The sequence below is a fragment of the Arabidopsis thaliana genome, assembly GCF_000001735.4.
Source record: "Arabidopsis thaliana chromosome 1 sequence".
Classification (NCBI taxonomy): Eukaryota; Viridiplantae; Streptophyta; class Magnoliopsida; order Brassicales; family Brassicaceae; genus Arabidopsis; species Arabidopsis thaliana.
This window is the reverse complement of record NC_003070.9, coordinates 16273402-16287570: the sequence shown is the minus strand read 5'-3', so window position 1 is coordinate 16287570 and position 14169 is coordinate 16273402. Positions and strand designations below refer to the sequence as shown.

The window sequence follows — 14169 nt, the reverse complement described above, 5'->3', positions numbered from 1 at the left end:
TTATTGTTTTTTTTACTTAAATTTGCTTCAATTTAATTTAATTTAAATATTTTTATTATATCAAAAATATGGGTTTTTTTATGAAAAACTATCTAGTTTATGGTTTTTGTATGAAAAATACACCTCTCTCTACTTTTAATTAAAACTATAATTATTTCTAATATATTAAATGAAAATTTTTAAGAAGCTGTATTTTTAATATATTTTTACTATTTATGAGACAAATACAGTTTATTTATTTTATCTACTAAAATATGATATTATTAAAAAGGAGGTAATTTTTTAATTTTTCTCATAATTATACATTGTTCTTGAACATTTATTAATCACTTATACTAATTATCATACAATCTAAAAAACAATTGAACATATTATACTCATCAATTCAGAAAACACTTCTTACATTATATGGTATGCATTGTATCATGTTGGACCATCTTGACATAAACATGACAAAACGCATATATTTGGAAAATTATATAACTAAAACATGATATCTTATTATTAAACATATTATATCATCTGTCCAACTAAAAGTTAATTCCCTTAATGAAGTCCAACTCTAAATACTAAAACTTCCACAAAGTACAAATAAATTGAGTACGGGACAACTGAATAACTTATGGCACAACTATGGTTAATGCGCAGTATTTTGTCTGGGCCCGCATTTCACTTTTATTATCATAATAACTATTGTGTGTTCACATTATGCGTTCACACTATGTGTTCACACTATGTATTTCAATTTCAATTCAAAAAATCTTTCTCATCTCATTAAATTACAAATTTTTCTCTCTCTTTCTTTATTTCCTTCTTCTCCTTTCTTCTCTCGAAAAGTTTTCTTCTCTCCTTCTCTCTTCTCTGACGACGAACCTCCGCCGACGAACAACACAACGAACCTCCGCCGACGAACAACACGACGAACCTCCGCCGACGCTGAATCTTTCGCATCAGCCGCCTTGTCCAAGTTAATTGGTAAGTTTCGGGTTGGATAGAAAATAAATTAGGGTTTTGATTTTCCCCCAATTCTATTGAATTATGGTTTGCAAAGGAATTAGAGTTGCCGTTTATGATAATTTGATATCTAGGGGTTGGATTTTGGATTTTCTTAAAGATCTAGGGTTTGGATGTTAGGATTTATATTTTGGAATTTATCCCCTTTTGATTTTCATGTGTTTGGCTATGTAGCAAATAATGCCACTTAGTTATTCGTCACCTTCTTTATCAGAGGAACGATCCGATGATCCTTCCAAGTACGATGGTGATTTTGGTGTTCCCCAAATCTGTTTTTGTGGTAAACAGCTTGAGCTTGTAGAGCGTCTTATTGGCGATCAAAAGAAGACATTTCTCAAATGTCCGATGAGTGGTCAAGATGATAATTATCACGTAGACAAGGGTTGGGATCTTGTAGTTCACGAGCAGTGCTTTTGCATCGACAAACGATTTGGCGAGCACAGGGAATTGATTCAAAACGCATTCAAATTTGGAGGTGATAGTAATCGTCTCCAGATTAACCAAATCCGTGCTGAAATTGAGGACCTCAAAGACCGCTTGGACAAGAAAGATGCAGAGATCACAAGGCTTATGGATGCACTTGGAAAGAAGTAAAATGATTTAATTGACTTTGTGATTGTATTTCCTTTTTATGTTGCAACAAGTATGTTAAAGTTTGAAACTATGTTGAATTCCTATTTCTAGAGTCATTTGTACCTTTTTAACTTGTTTTGAAGTAATTTGTACCTCTTTCGGAATTGAGTTGTACCTCTCTATAAACTACTTGTACCTCTTTCGGAATTGAGTTGTACCTCTCTATAAACTACTTGTACCTCTTTTTTGAACTCACTTGTACTTGTTTTGAACTCATTTGTACTTGTTTTGATTTGTTAGTTGTACCTCTTTTGGAATTGAGTTGTACCTCACTATAAACTACGTGTACCTTTTGTTTTGAACATCATCCTAAATACCATAAATACCATAAAAACAAGATCAACCATCGTAAATACATAAGTAACATAAATCCCAAAACAACATGATCAATCATCCTAAATAACAAAAACACAAGTCTTCAATACATCCGAAATACATAAGTAAATCGTTCCCACAAAAACACAAGTCTTCAATACATTTTTCTCCAAACGTAAATCGGACCCTTGGTCCCTCTCATTCTCTCCGCGGTATAAGGTGGCGTGTGGAATCTCGATGGATTTATCTTACGTTTCTTTTTGCCACCTTCATCCTCGTCCTCAGGATCCTCGTCTCTTTTCTTCTTCTCATTCTTCTTATCGTTGCACTTTCCCTTTCCCTTCCTCCCTTTCTTCTTCGTTTCCTTCTTCGGCGTCTCATCATCGCCTTTATCCGCTTCAGTTTCCCTTTCAACTTGAACATCACCTTCAAAAGAAAAGACAACCATTTATAACCAACAAACATCATATATTAAAAAGATCAAAGATTGACAAAACAAACCATACCGATTGGAACATCCGGAACATAAAGAACCATGGCAGAACTCGGATCATCGGGCTCAACAAACTCGGGCACAAAACCCTCAGGCTCAACACCATCGGTCTCAACATCATGGGTCTCAACACCACCGATCTCAACACCATCGGTCTCAACACCATCGGTCTCAACAGCCTCAGGCTCAACATCATGGGTCTCATTAGCCTCGGGCTCAACACTAGCCTCAGTCTCAATAGCCACATTCACGTTCTTCTCATTCTTACCACCATCTTCCTTCTCCTTATTCACATCGGAATGGACCTTCTTCTCAAATGGAGGCACACTCTCACCGGCTTGTCTCCTTTCAATGGTTACAAGCCTTTCATTGTGTTCCGCCAACATCGCCATCACTCTCTTAAAGCCTTCATCAATATCTTCCTTCAAAGAGCAAGAGCTACTGCTGCCCGGAACATCCGGAACATGTCTCAGAACATTCTCTTCCTCCATTTGCTCGTCGCCGCTTCGGGCCCGGACATCCGCTTCAAACATATCCTTCCAGAAGATTCTCTTCCTCTCTTTGATCAAACGGTTTCTCCAGCTATCGACAACCGGATCAACAAACCCTATCCCATCATCAACATGATCACCATCTACAATCCGCCTCAACAAATCTTTCTCCTCGTAATCCGGTTCCAAAATGCTAGAGATAACCTATACAAATTCACACATCAAAAATAATCATATTCTAGCTCATAGATAACTGGGACAACTCTAGAGATAACTGGGACAACTCGTACCTTTACACTTCCAAGCTCCTCGTTTATCTCTTCCAACGAGAACCCTTTCATGACACTACTAGAGAATTTGGCCTTACACATTCTCGGACACTCATTCTCGAACCTTACATGGTCTCTAAACTTTTGTCCCAAATGTGGAATAGCCTCAAAAGGCAAAATCTACACATTCAAAGTAAAAGTCACATTAGTATTATTTTTAAGTCTACTAATGCATCTTATAATGGATATTACTCTAAATTGTTACCTCTAATGGAAGAATAAATCCGGAGAAACAAGTCTGCAATTTTGCTTTCCCTTTCATCGATTTCATTACCGACTTGATACCTTCCATACATCCATCAAATGTGAAACGACCCCATGGGAATGTCTCACATGCACGCACATCATCAACAATCTTCAGAAAGAATTTGTCAATGTTTCCATCAACCTTTGACTTGGCCGCGATCACCTTGCACAAAAAAGCAAGATAGCCAACTTCTTCCTATCCGTCTTCTTCTTTTCTCCACATTTCTTCATTTCATCCAACTTTTTCTCAACATCAACGATCTTAATCTCAGATACCTTCTTAAAGATCTTTTTGGCAAACTTCAAATCTGCATCCACGATCTTCATACTCGGCTGCAACTCCTCCGAGTAATCATGATAATCGAAACCACATAACAACGCATGCTCTTTAATGGAGTACCTAATAGGCACTCCATTAACCACAAACCAGCACTCCCTATCCATCTATGTCTGTGCTGTGCGAAGCAAAAGCATCAACAAGCCTTGGGTCATGTGGTTTTTCTCCTCAGGCATGTGGAATACATGCCTAAACTGTGGATGCGCCTTGAACCATGGCAAATCTTCTTTAAACTCCTCCAAATACTTCACTGTCTGTTGCACAGTGCATCTCGTCCCTATCTTACACGTCTTCACGTATTCGCTTGTACTAAAGAACATCCTCTCTGGCTGCATTGGTTGTTCCTCATCATCAAGTTCCTGAAATTTCATACACAAACATACAATTAATATTTTGTTGTACTACTTGTACTAGTTATCTCATAACAACATTATCAACTTTTCTCAGAATTGAAACTATGCGTATTAAATTCATGCACCAATCATACAATTAAATTCATGCACCAATCAAACAAACCAATGTATGATCACGTTAACGTATAAATCCATGCACCAATCACATAAGTTGAAACTATACTATTAAGTTGTCCTAAGTGTTTTCTAGTTGTCCCTATACACTACTTTCAATGGATATTCAAACAAAATTTTCAGAAATTAATGTTACCTCAGGGTTTTCTTATTCCCTTTCTTTTTCCTCTTCTTGAGGGTTTTCTTCCATCCCGTGAGATGGCATTGGTTCATCATCATCAATTTCCTGAAAATTCATACACAACCATAAAATTAATATTTCTCGTTATCTCAGACCAACATTATAAACTTTTCTCAGAATCCAATTTTCTAATGCAAATCAATGTATGATTGATCACGTATAAATCCATGCATGCACCAATCAAACAAACCAATACTATTAAGTTGTACTCATTGTTTTCTAGTTGTCCCTATACACTATTTTCAATATTCAAACACAATTTACATAAATAACCATTTACCTCAGATTCTTCTTCTTCTTCCCCTTCTTTTTCCTCTTCTTCAGGGTTTTCTTCCATCCCCTGAGACTGCATTGGTTCATCATCATCAATTTCCTAAAAATTCATACACAACCATAAAATGAATATTTTTCGTTATCTCAGACCAACATTATAAACTTTTCTCAAAATCCAATTTTCTAATACAAATCAATGTATGATTGATCACGTATAAATCCATGCATGCACCAATCAAACAAACCAATACTATTAAGTTGTACTCATTGTTTTCTAGTTGTCCCTATACACTACTTTCAATATTCAAACACAATTTACATAAATAACCATTGTTAACTTGTACTCATTGTTTTCTAGTTGTCCCTAAACACTACATCAATATTCACACAAAATTTTCATAAATTTGTATATACCTCAGAAATCTTTTCTTCTTCCGGTTCGTTAAGGTTTTCCGGAGGCTCTTGTTCACAGTTTTCGTCTTCAAATTTGTTTTCCTCGGCTGCAACTTCTTCACGGTTCATATCCGCTTCACGGATGATCGTGACCCTCTTGTCTTCACTTTCACTCGAACTAGGAGTGACTAACCTTACACGACCCATGATTACCTTGCAAAACCACTCAACAATCAAGGAAACCGTTCAAATCAACACAACAAAAACCAATTCTAATGTTTCAAATCAAAAACCGTTCCAATTTCTATACTAAATGCCCTATTCTACACTTACAATTTGGAACGTCGGCGGTTTGGAACGACGACGGAACTGCAACGGAACTGTAATAGATGTGTGGAGTCGCGACGTTCGGTTTTGACGGCGGAACTAAAACGGTTGTGTGGAGTCGCGACGTTCGGTTAGGAAACGGCGGTGAATTACTCGGAAATGAGAAAGAAAGGGGTTGTGTGCAGTCGCCGGAGAAAAGAAAAAGACGATGTTAGGTTTTGATGATTTTGGGGTTTTGGAATCGCCAGAGACGGAACGCGTTTGGAGCAGAGTCGACGACAGTGAGAAATTGAAATTTTACTTAGGTTAAAAATTTCAATTTTGGGGAAAACCCATTTAGAATGGGTTGGATCCGGTTCAGCCCGTGGATCTGCGGTTGGATGCCGTAAATAATCTGAAAACATAAGGTTATTTAGTAATTGTACTCAAATTTCGATTTAAAAATAAATGAAAACGAAATTCCAAAAATAGGGGTGGTAAAATAGAATTTTTTTTTGGAGAAGATGGCATAATGGATAAAAGTCCGGTTGAGAATGTAGTAGTAAAAATCATGAAATGTTTGAAAAGATTCAGAAAAATTTGGTGTTTAATATATACGAATTACCAATAATTAGATGATTATGTTACCTGAAATTATGGGTAGAGAGATCAGAGCAAACATCATCAATGAAAGTAATATAAAAGGTGGAGAATTTTTGGTTGCCATTGGTTAAGTTTCGATACCTATCAAAGAATAATATTTAGAGTCGATATTAGAAGAAGTTTGGATATAATAGAAAAATCATGTAGTAAGAAGAAAATTTAATAACAAAAACTAGTTTCTTTATCATCGAAAGAAATATTTGAGTCATTGGTGGATTTGTTTCTTTTTCATGAACAAATTGTTGTGTGCTTCGTATAAATTACCAACAATCTGTATAAAATCTAACATCGTTTGAACTGATGTACCTTTTGTTTTTCTAATATACTTGTACTTACTGAGATTTAAGTTTAATGATATTGTCTATGTGTTTATATATATACACACATAAATACATTTCCATATATATTTTTAATACATTTCCATATTATTTAATCAATATTCAAAAGTATGTGATAAGTTTTCCATAAAAGGAAAGATACATTTAATATTTTTATTTATTAATTTGGACATAAATTTGGTCAAAAGGTTCTATTCTTTATTTTTTTCTGATTTAGATTGGTTTTTCATGTTAATTCATTATTAAAGAAAAATACAAACTTTCATTCTAATTTTATCAAATAAATTTTATTTGTAGATCGTAAATACACATAGATGAGTAAAAAAACGCTATAAGCATTTGTTAATGTTTTATTTTAACCAATATTTTCAAATGCCCATATGGCATTAACTATCTTAAAAAATTAGTTATAAAAATAAGATTAATGACTTTAATGGGACTTTGCATAATTAAATCCATGAGTTGAAAATGTTTAATGGGACTTTAACAGCATCACTTAGGCCCATTAGCCCAATGCGACGTCACCTCTAGTTGAGATCGAGACAAAGTGAAGGTCGACGATTTCAAGGAAGACCTAGGATCGAGGAGAGAATTGACATGACTAGTGGACGAAGTTTGAATGACGATGGTCTAATTAAAAAAGAGGCAACCCCTAGAAGAGATAATTGTCTATTAGCTCTACAATAACACTTAAGCAAAATACTCTAATAATACATTGTAAACATCAATATACTTGAAACTAAATGCATTACCTATCCTATCCGAAATGAAGGAAACAAATAGAGGTACATCACGATCTACCAACTGACATGAACTTTTGACGCCTAACCTGACAAACGTCTCCTACCACCTAATCAGAAGTTCCGTTGAATGCTCTTGGGCATTGGTTGAATGAAGCCAAACCCTAGAAAGAGCAAAAAAACTCGCCTCCCTAGCCCTAAAGAAGTGAATAGGCCTAGTCTCCATGGAACTAAACTTATGGGGAAGATCGACAAAATCAGTCATCACAACGACCCAACTCTTAAAAGGAGAGTCATAAATTACCTCCTACGACTACCTAAACTTTGCAGAGACACCATAGAATTGTCGCAACCAAAACGAGTCGACTTTATCATGGGAGGTTCACAGCTTGGTCGTAACATAGTAAATTCAATCAAAGCCTACTAACGAAAAGTATATTCGATCTCTGGAGGGAGAAATCCCTCGCAAGGACCCAACTACGAGATCACATTCAAGGAAAGCAAAGACCGACCTAGGCAAACCACATGATGACTCTCTGGTAATTAGAACTCTTAGTATAAAACATGATAGATGATCCCGAGTTTAACCTTCTGACAATATGATGGCAATCCACTTTGATGTGTTTGGTACGTTCGTGCCACACGGAATTGGAAGCAACATGGTTGTCACAATGCATGATAACGAACTGAATTGTCTTGACTCCGAGATCCAATATCAATGCATTTACCCAAATGAGCTCATCTGTTTTGCCATAGATTGGTAATCATCTTTAGCACTACACCTTGACAATACCTTCTGGTTTTTGCTTCTCTAAGTGACGAGGTTCCCATCAACAAATATACAATAGCACCAGCTTTGATTTCCTATCAATCTTGTGTGCGGTCCAATCCACATTACAACAGCTAACACGGAATTTTTCATCTAAAACAAATAACGTTAAATAAAAGTAATTAAAAATTAAATAAAAAATAGAAAACCTTCTTAAAGTACTGACACGCATAATGACATAATGACACAATGTGATTATTTAGTAAATTTGTCAATCAGGAAAATCTACATAATTGCATTAGAAAACGCAAAAACTCAGAATTCGCATTTTCGCCTAAAATTACAATTAAAAATTTATTATGCAAAAAAATAGTTATATAATTGCTTATTTATATAATAAATTGTTAATATTCTACACATACTAAATATTAGCAATTATAAAAGAAAACAATTATAAATGTTAACATAGAAATTATATCATTAATAATATATATAAGAAAACATTTTCACAACTTTTTAATAAATTTTAATAATCTTATATTTTATCATCAAATATTACTTAGACTTTATTAAAATTGATTAAAAACATTATTTTCTTTATTAAGTATAATAAAAAAAATATAACTTAATATATTTTATTCTGTCATTCTGGAAAATGTATCTAATCAACATACTTTAAAAATAATTGTATTTTATAATTTTTTATTCTGCAAGTTTTCATTCAACAAATTTTATTCTAAAAGTTATACTATTATGCAATGTTGCAATCAGAGCCTATATAGTTATTGTGAACGAAAGTTGAAAAAATGAAAAAAGGGTTTGGCTAAAAGAGACAAGAGGCACGAAAAAGAGAGAAAAAAACTCGATAGTATAAGATAAATTAGTAGATAGGGTTAAAGCATTGACGACGAGACATAGACGAGAGACCCTCTCAAATCTCAAGCTCCTTTCCTTCCTTCCTTCGATCTACACTCTCAGATTCTCTCTCTCTCTCTTTCCTCTCTCTTTGTCTTCTCTCAGGCAAGCCAAAATCTCTGTCTCTCTGTCTGTTTTCATCTCTGTCTCTGAGTATCTGTTTCCTAGCGATTTGGAGATAAAATGTTTTATCCCTTGATTCGATTCCTGTCATCGATTTCTTCCAATGTTGTTTGATTGATGTTTGTGTTTTGATTAGTGTCAAGGGAAATCTTTTTTTTTGTTTCTTCTGAATCTAGTTCTTTTGAATTTAGAAATTGAAAAAGTGTTGATTTTGATTCTGTGAGCGGGAAAAATTGATTGATTGATGTGTCCTACTGTCAATTTAGTTTAATGGGTTTGTCTTTGTTTCAGGTTTTGTAATGGCGGAATCTTCCAAAGTCGTTCATGTTCGTAATGTTGGTCATGAGATTTCTGAAGTAAAGATTAAAAATAAAACCTTCTCTTGATTGTGTTTAACCCTTTTATGTTTTGGTGTTAAGTTTAACAGTTTCTTCTTTGTTTATCAGAATGATTTGCTTCAGCTTTTTCAACCATTTGGTGTTATAACTAAGCTTGTGATGCTCAGGGCAAAGAATCAGGTCTCTTAAACAAAACTCTACTTTCTTGTTCTGTCTCTCTATTTCTTTTGAGGAAACTTATGGCTTATATGAGGCTTCTTGTGTACTTTGTGAAGGCTCTTCTCCAAATGCAAGATGTTTCTTCTGCAGTTAGTGCTCTTCAGTTTTTTACTAATGTTCAGCCAACTATAAGGTTTGTGACCCATCAATGTACTTTTTTTTTTCTGTTTGCCTTCTATTTGCTAACCCTTTGCTTTGATGTAGAGGTAGGAATGTGTATGTCCAATTCTCTTCTCACCAAGAATTGACAACGATAGAGCAGAATATTCATGGAAGGGAAGATGAGGTTTGTAATTTTATTAGCCGTTTGATTATATAAGTAGCAGTGCTAGTTGTGTTATTGTCTTGTTATAGAGGTACTTACATTTCGTAGTGGTTCTTAACCGTCACTTCTATATTCAATTCTTTTCTTTTCTTTCTATCTTCGTTCCGTCTTTTGTCTAACTGGTGGTTGCTGTGGGATGGTGGATGTACAGCCGAACCGTATTCTCTTAGTCACAATCCATCACATGCTGTATCCAATTACTGTTGACGTCCTGCATCAAGTTTTTTCTCCCTATGGATTTGTCGAGAAGCTCGTCACTTTCCAGAAGTCTGCTGGTCAGCTTCTCCGCATTTCTTTTCTCTCTCTCTCTCTCTCTTCTATTCGTTTTAGCTTAGAGAATTATTTGAAAGTTTGTCTGTTTCATGTTATTGGTCTCTTTAAAATAATATTGCTGTTAAAACTTTGTATTTGCCATCTAACAGTTTGATGATTGTTAACTATAAGCTTGTTTGTTGACTATTTAGGTTTTCAAGCTCTTATACAGTATCAGGTACAACAGTGTGCTGCCTCTGCTAGAACTGCTCTACAGGTACTTGTCTTTAAGACTTTTTTAAAAAACATTTTACCAAAAAAAGTTTCTAGGTCTGCCTTATTTTTCTAATAATTGAAATAAGATTTGTCATCTTCTTTGTGGCAGGGTCGTAACATATATGACGGGTGTTGTCAGTTGGATATCCAGTTCTCAAAGTATGCTATGTTTGCTTTTATATGTTGTTTATGACATTTATTGTTACATTGTTAGTTTCTACACTTTTGTGCTCTAGTGTTGTCAGTATTGACCTGTTCTTTCATCTTCAGCCTTGAGGAGCTGCAAGTAAATTACAACAATGATCGATCTAGGTATTTCATTTCTCTGCGGTTATACAATTGATGTTATCTTGGTGTTCATAAAGCTGATTTGTTTTGCCTTTGAATAGGGATTATACAAATCCAAACCTGCCTGCAGAACAAAAAGGCCGTTCATCGCATGTATGACCTGTTTTACGAATTAACTACATACACTTTTGTGCCCTTTTATACCGTCTTAATGTTCTGATTTTCTTCTCTTGCAGCCTTGCTATGGTGATACAGGAGGTATGTTGCCTTACATGATAGTAACTCTATGCATTGTTCTTCTACACTTTTGTCTTTTGCTAATCCATATTTTTCTTTTTTCCAGTGGCATATCCTCAGGTGGGTAATACAGAGTTTTAGCAACTCTTTTTTGGTCAAGATCGGTCAAGATATCGCCAGAATCTAACCTCCTTGTCCATTCTTAATTTCTTTTTTCGTTAACAGTTTTGATTATGTGCATAGTTAATCTCATTCTTGTGCTGTTACTTAAAAACTAGATGGCAAACACATCAGCGATTGCAGCTGCCTTTGGAGGAGGCTTGCCTCCGGGTATAACCGGCACAAATGATAGGTGTACAGTCCTTGTCTCTAACCTGAATGCAGATGTAAGTTGGTCATTTCCCGTTTTGCTTTTGATAACTTAGTTTTTCTTACAATATTTTCCAAACTTACCAGATTCATTTGTTTCAGAGTATTGATGAAGATAAGCTATTCAATCTATTTTCTCTTTACGGGAACATTGTAAGGATTAAGCTTCTTCGGAACAAACCTGACCATGCCCTTGTCCAAATGGGCGATGGTTTCCAAGCTGAACTTGCAGTACATTTCCTCAAGGTTTGTCCATGTCCCTTTATTTGTGCATTTGAGATTGTACTTGGGACAAGTTCCGAGTTACAAAGATGTGAAATGGAATTGTTAATTTATGCAAAGTTTTGTTTCTTTTGCAGGGAGCAATGCTGTTTGGTAAGCGGTTAGAAGTAAACTTCTCAAAGCATCCAAATATAACACCAGGCACAGACTCTCATGATTATGTAAACTCTAACCTGAACCGCTTCAACCGCAATGCTGCAAAGAATTACCGCTATTGCTGCTCCCCTACAAAGATGATTCACTTATCGACTCTTCCTCAAGACGTGACAGAGGAGGAAGTGATGAACCATGTCCAAGAACACGGTGCAGTAGTGAACACAAAAGTGTTTGAGATGAACGGGAAAAAGCAAGCTCTGGTACAGTTTGAGAACGAGGAGGAAGCTGCGGAAGCATTGGTATGCAAGCACGCGACTTCTCTAGGCGGATCAATTATCAGAATCTCCTTCTCCCAGCTACAGACGATTTAAAATCACGAAAGACCTCTCTCTCTCTCTCTCTCTTTCTCTATCTCTCTTTCCTCTAATAACATTAGGGTTTGGTGAGGATTAATGAATGTATGTTGCTTTTAACTTAAAACTCTCTGCTCTTTGTTCTGTTCTCTCTGTTTTTTCTTTTTAACGTGTTGGTTTTAATTGTTTGTCTTGATTTCATGGGCTTAACATTTAATGGTAATAAAGACATAAGAAAAAAAATGGTAGAGACAATTGTAGTGGTGGTTGTATAATAGTGTTTCTGAAACTTCATTTTGTATCCTTTCTCATTTATATTATGTTTAGATATATTCTCATTTATTTTCTTCCAAGTTATTGTTCATAAATTTTTATTATATCAGATTACTAGATTATAAAAGATTGTTCTTCTATATGAATCAAGTTTATTGTTTTTCTTAGTTGTATATATTGTCTTAATGAGATCCAAATTTAATGTCACACATGTAATATCTGCATAAATGTAATGTGATATGCACATATATTTCTTGCAATATGCATATGAATGGCATGCATGTATCTATATTTGAGATATGATTTGTCTATAATCATATCTAATTTTTGTTAAATCAGATACTACAAGAAAAAAAACAAATTCTTGTCGCAAACTCATAAAATTAAGTTATATTTTTTTTTCCTGTAGATCTGTTGTTTTAGTATATTATATTGTATAGAATTTTAATAAATAACTAACTTTTGAAAATACAATTTTTTTACAATTAATGTAATAAAATAGGTTGACTAAAAATTCTCTAAGAATCCTAAGTCGGTGAAATTAGTTCAAAGTATTCTCGTCGAGTGAACCAGTGAGATTCAAATACTCAAGACCAACCTTAGATACTTTTCTATAGACTTACGAGACGCCGCTTGAAGAATTTCAGAATGGAGATAGAAATCAAGTTGCGTTCGCCCTAGTTTTCTCCCAGTCACAATTTACGAGGCGTCGCTTGAAGAATTTCAGAATAGCATTCCCTGGCCGGCGAAGCTTCTCCGGCGTCCCTCCCTCCTAATCGGTTCAGTCTCAACTCTCTCGAGCTTTCCAGCAGTCACTAAAGCTCTTCCAACGGTTTTCGGTGAGATTTCTCTCTCTTGATGGTTTGTCGGAAGCTTTCTCCTCCTCTCGCTTCCCTTTGCCTGAGATTTTCTCCGGTGTTGCTGCCTGATTTTCCTGCTAAACTGGAACCACCGGACTTGCTAACATCTCAAATCTGTCTCGTCTCGGTTTTCCTGTCTACTTGTTAACAATCTTCAATGCCTATTGGTGGCATATCCTTCGCCGTCAGACGACCCTTTACTGCATACCCTTTAAAAAAAATAAGTTAAATATATATACGATAGTTTTATTCTATTTATTCTTGAGCAAAATAGTAAAAACAAAAAAACATTCTCTAAATTTTATTAATTAATTAGTGGAATCAATGATTTTATAATTTTCAACACTAAGAAGAAAAATATGAAGAAACATTTGATTTAGTCTAGTTTCTTATATTTTGTTTACAACCAATTGCATCCTAACAAGTTATCTATCATCTTTTTCTCATCTTTTGTTTCTTAAGAATTCCCATTTACTCATTTGTAATTGTTTCCTTATTAATTTGTTTTCTTTAGATACTTTGAGCCCTTTAAAATTAAGGGGTCTTGTAATCCCATTAAAATTGTGTTTTAAGAAAATTAATAATGTTTAGTATGTATATTTGATTAGATTTTGGGGAATAATTAGAAATTATACACTTTGATCCTATGGGTGTATATGAAGTTCTGCGTATACTGATGATATCTGATATTGGGTAAAAAAATCAAGAAACATTATTCTTGGTGGTTTATTGCTAGTGACTTTAATGATTTGATGCATAATGATTAGAAGTTTGGTGCTAGTAAATTCCAGTCATCTAAAGGAACTCTTATATCATGAAAGAGTTAAAGAACTATCGTTATATAATATTTGTGGTCGAAGGGGATTCACCCCTACAATTCCATGTTATTTCTCCTAGTACTTATTTTGCAAAAAA

The 14169-nt window shown here is 34.7% G+C and overlaps 1 protein-coding gene and 3 pseudogenes across 6 annotated transcripts; 2 read left to right on the top strand and 2 right to left on the bottom strand.

Moving 5' to 3' along the window:
* Positions 1-1194: 1194 nt before the first annotated feature.
* AT1G43205 lies at positions 1195-1608 on the top strand (annotated as a pseudogene; the record flags this gene model as incomplete). Its single annotated transcript has 1 exon — positions 1195-1608.
* Positions 1609-2124: 516 nt separating this feature from the next.
* Positions 2125-5439, bottom strand: AT1G43200 (annotated as a pseudogene; the record flags this gene model as incomplete). Its single annotated transcript has 1 exon — positions 2125-5439.
* Positions 5440-7688: 2249 nt separating this feature from the next.
* Positions 7689-8201, bottom strand: AT1G43195 (annotated as a pseudogene; the record flags this gene model as incomplete). Its single annotated transcript has 1 exon — positions 7689-8201.
* Positions 8202-8828: 627 nt separating this feature from the next.
* On the top strand, positions 8829-12463 carry PTB3 (polypyrimidine tract-binding protein 3). 3 transcript variants are annotated; one of them, NM_103470.5, is made up of 15 exons: positions 8829-9068; positions 9378-9442; positions 9533-9604; positions 9700-9776; positions 9848-9929; positions 10120-10243; positions 10433-10497; positions 10606-10655; positions 10767-10808; positions 10886-10937; positions 11021-11042; positions 11128-11141; positions 11300-11407; positions 11493-11636; positions 11750-12463. In NM_103470.5, exons 2-15 carry the CDS (start codon positions 9386-9388, stop codon positions 12137-12139), a joined length of 1299 nt encoding a protein of 432 aa, NP_175010.2. In that variant the 5' UTR covers positions 8829-9068; positions 9378-9385; the 3' UTR covers positions 12140-12463. The 3 variants fall into 3 exon arrangements, with proteins under 3 accessions (NP_175010.2, NP_001077673.1, NP_001077672.1); NM_001084204.1 differs by having other exon boundaries at positions 8949-9068; positions 9854-9929; positions 11750-12461; NM_001084203.1 differs by having other exon boundaries at positions 8958-9116; positions 11750-12317.
* Positions 12464-14169: the final 1706 nt, after the last annotated feature.

Excerpts from the sequence above, each read along its gene's own strand:
- PTB3 (NM_103470.5), top strand. The coding sequence starts at position 9,386 with ATGGCGGAATCTTCCAAAGTCGTTCATGTTCGTAATGTTGGTCATGAG. Across the intron at positions 9,605-9,699 it reads TGCTCAGGGCAAAGAATCAG|GCTCTTCTCCAAATGCAAGA; the intron begins GTCTCTTAAACA and ends TACTTTGTGAAG. Across the intron at positions 9,777-9,847 it reads AATGTTCAGCCAACTATAAG|AGGTAGGAATGTGTATGTCC; the intron begins GTTTGTGACCCA and ends GCTTTGATGTAG.